The 3,026-nt window shown below is 55.5% G+C and overlaps 1 protein-coding gene across 1 annotated transcript; it reads left to right on the top strand.

Moving 5' to 3' along the window:
* Window positions 1-433: 433 nt before the first annotated feature.
* LOC123114485 (probable indole-3-pyruvate monooxygenase YUCCA9) lies at window positions 434-2,693 on the top strand. Its single transcript, XM_044535979.1, has 2 exons — window positions 434-1,533; window positions 1,988-2,693. Exons 1-2 carry the CDS (start codon window positions 523-525, stop codon window positions 2,234-2,236), a joined length of 1,260 nt encoding a protein of 419 aa, XP_044391914.1. The 5' UTR covers window positions 434-522; the 3' UTR covers window positions 2,237-2,693.
* The last annotated feature ends 333 nt before the right edge of the window (window positions 2,694-3,026 follow it).

The following is a 3,026-nucleotide window of genomic DNA, read 5'->3' as shown; positions in this document are numbered from 1 at the left end:
AAAAGGTTTTATATTTAGATCCGGGGCCCTTCGTTCTTAAATATAAGTTTTTTTATAAAGATTCCAATACAGACTACATACAAAGCAAAATGAGTGAACCTACACTCTAAAATTACGTCTACGTATTGAAATATTTAAAAGGTTTTATATTTAGAGACCGCCCCTCCATTCTTGAATACATGCTTTCTTTATAGAGATTCCAATACGAAGTACATACAGAGCAAAACGATTATTAAAATTTTAAAAAAAGGCTTATATTAGAAACGGAGGGAGTATGGACCTAAATGATCAATCGACCGTACTGCATGGTATGGCGCTAATGTCCAACTAAAAGCAAAGCGCGGGAATTTTAACTGGCCGGCCGCGCAAATGAATCTCCCTCACCGGCCCTATTTAAGGAGGCCTCCCCTTCTTCTTCCCCAGCTCCCATCACTCCATCCTCTCTTCCTCTTCCTCTTCTCCGTCGACCATCCACTGGTTCCGGCCACTGCTAGCTCCGACGGAGTCTACATAGATACGTGCATGATGGCGGCATCGCGCACCATGTGGGTGAACGGCCCCATCATCGTGGGCGCGGGCCCGGCGGGCATCGCGGCGGCGGCGTGCCTGCACACGCGCGGGGTCCCCTCCGTCGTGCTCGACCGCGACGACTGCCTCGCCTCGCTCTGGCAGCGCCGCACCTACGACCGCCTCCGCCTCCACCTGCCCAAGCACTTCTGCCAGCTCCCGGGGATGCCCTTCCCCGACCACTACCCGGAGTACCCCAGCAAGCACCAGTTCGTCGCCTACCTCGAGTCCTACGCCGCCGCCTTCCACGTCCGCCCCCGCTTCCGCCAGTCCGTCGTCTGCGCCCGCTTCGACAGCGCCGCCGGCCTCTGGCGGGTCCAGGCCTCCGACGACGACACCGGGGTCGTCACGGAGTACATCGGGCGGTGGCTGGTGGTGGCCACGGGCGAGAACGCGGAGCGCGTCATCCCGGACCTGGACGGCGCCGACGCCTTCAAGGGCCCCGTGTCCCACGTGTCCGAGTACAAGTCCGGCGAGCCGTACAGGGGGAAGCGCGTGCTGGTGGTCGGCTGCGGCAACTCGGGCATGGAGGTGTGCCTGGACCTGTGCGACCATGGCGCGCGGCCGTCCATGGTGGTGCGCGACGGCGTGCACGTGCTCCCGCGCGAGATGCTCGGCGTCGCCACCTTCTCCGTGGCCGTCTTCCTGCTCCGCTTCCTGCCGCTCCGGCTGGTGGACCGCCTGCTGGTGCTCCTCGCGGGGCTCTTCCTCGGCGGAGACCTCGCGAGGCTCGGCCTGCGGAGGCCGTCCCACGGGGGCCCGCTGGAGCTGAAGAACAGCAAGGGGCGGACGCCGGTGCTGGACATCGGCGCGCTGGAGAAGATCCGGGCCGGGGAGATCAAGATCGTGCCCGGGGTGAGAAGGATGGAGGCCGGCGGCGCGGAGCTGGTGGACGGGCGGTTCGTGGCGGCCGACGCCGTGATCCTGGCCACCGGCTACCACAGCAACGTCCCACAGTGGCTCAAGGTAACCAACCAACCAACTTGATCATTATACTCCTCCTCCTACATGCTATAGATTATACAGTTATACTACACACTAGTAGCTGGTGGTCTAGTCTAGTTATAGGATATTGTTAGTTAGCACTTAGCAGTAGGAGTCTTAATTTAGTTGCACATTCATCAGCCGGCGGTTGATGGCCTCCCTTGATGAGTATCATATTGCACTCGTCTTATCGTCAAGCTAATCCACATAGTGTAATAAAGCTATGATTAGTTAGTGTGGAATGCATTGTTATGGTGCACTAGTAGTTGTCATGATGATGAGGCGTCATAAACGGACAAATACACTGACAGAGACATAAGGGTGCACTGCACTTGCTCAACTAAAATTAAGAGAGACCAAACACAATCAACACTTGTTTTCTCTTCCCTTTCATAATTACATCATGCTAATCGGTTAGATATCTGTTGTTGTGCAGGGAAGCGACTTCTTCAGTGGGGAGGGGTACCCCAAGGTGGAGTTCCCGGAGGGGTGGAAGGGCGAGTCGGGGCTATACTCTGTCGGCTTCACGCGCCGGGGCCTCGCTGGGCTCTCCCTCGACGCTGTCAGGGTCGCCAGCGACATCGCAGCCGAGTACCACACCACGTCGCCGTCGACGCGGTCGTCGTCGTCCTCTATGGTGCCGCAACCAACACAGCTGGTGCCCTGCTCACAAGCAGAGACATGATCATCCTGAATCCTGAACCAACAACAAGGCAATACGGAAGGCCAGAGCATGGATCTGAAGCCGGACGCACGCATGCTTCACTGCTTCAGACAGACATCCCCACCCCACCCCACTGGAAGGAAACAAAGGGGGGGTGTCGCTGTCGCTGAATGGTTCGAGAGGCCATCCATAGCCGGCCGGAGTGCCATAGATAGATAGATGAAGCACCGGATCGATCGACAACTTATTAACAGTAAGAAAGAAAGACAGAGCCCAAATTTTGGCGTGTTGATGGGCCCTGCATCTGCAGGAAGGCAGGATCATCTTCTCCCTCTCACTCTCTAATTAATGTAAATGTACAGCTGAGCTAGCCTAGCCTCTTTTGGTTGTAATAAATCGGTGACTGTGCTGTGCATATAAATCTGCTGGATGCTGCTGACCTGCACCTTGTTCAATTCACAATGAGAGTGACCTAGCTTGAATGCTTGCTGGGTGGAGACTGACGTGACAGGAGGTTGTATGATTGGTGGTGATGCTGATGGGAATAAAATCAGTAATCATGAGGGAGCTACAAATCAACTCCCTCTCTCTCTCTCTCTCTTGCTGTTCCTCACAAGGAAGGAAGGAAGGAAGGAAGGAAGGAGGGAGGATGTAGCAGACTGCTCGCTTGCTTTGGTGCCATTCATTCATTTCCATTGATTTGGGTACGTACGTACGTACGTGTGATCTGTTCCTGTTCCTGTTCCTGTTCCTGTTGGCCTGCTGTTGTAGGTAGGGTGCTCCCATGGATTCAGGCAGGGGCCATTCACTC

The sequence above is a fragment of the Triticum aestivum genome, chromosome 5B, assembly GCF_018294505.1.
Source record: "Triticum aestivum cultivar Chinese Spring chromosome 5B, IWGSC CS RefSeq v2.1, whole genome shotgun sequence".
Taxonomy (NCBI): domain Eukaryota; kingdom Viridiplantae; phylum Streptophyta; class Magnoliopsida; order Poales; family Poaceae; genus Triticum; species Triticum aestivum.
Note: the sequence above shows the minus strand (reverse complement) of the source record. Positions and strands in the feature narration are given on the sequence as shown.

Excerpts from the sequence above, each read along its gene's own strand:
- LOC123114485 (XM_044535979.1), top strand. The coding sequence starts at position 523 with ATGATGGCGGCATCGCGCACCATGTGGGTGAACGGCCCCATCATCGTG. Across the intron at positions 1,534-1,987 it reads ACGTCCCACAGTGGCTCAAG|GGAAGCGACTTCTTCAGTGG; the intron begins GTAACCAACCAA and ends GTTGTTGTGCAG.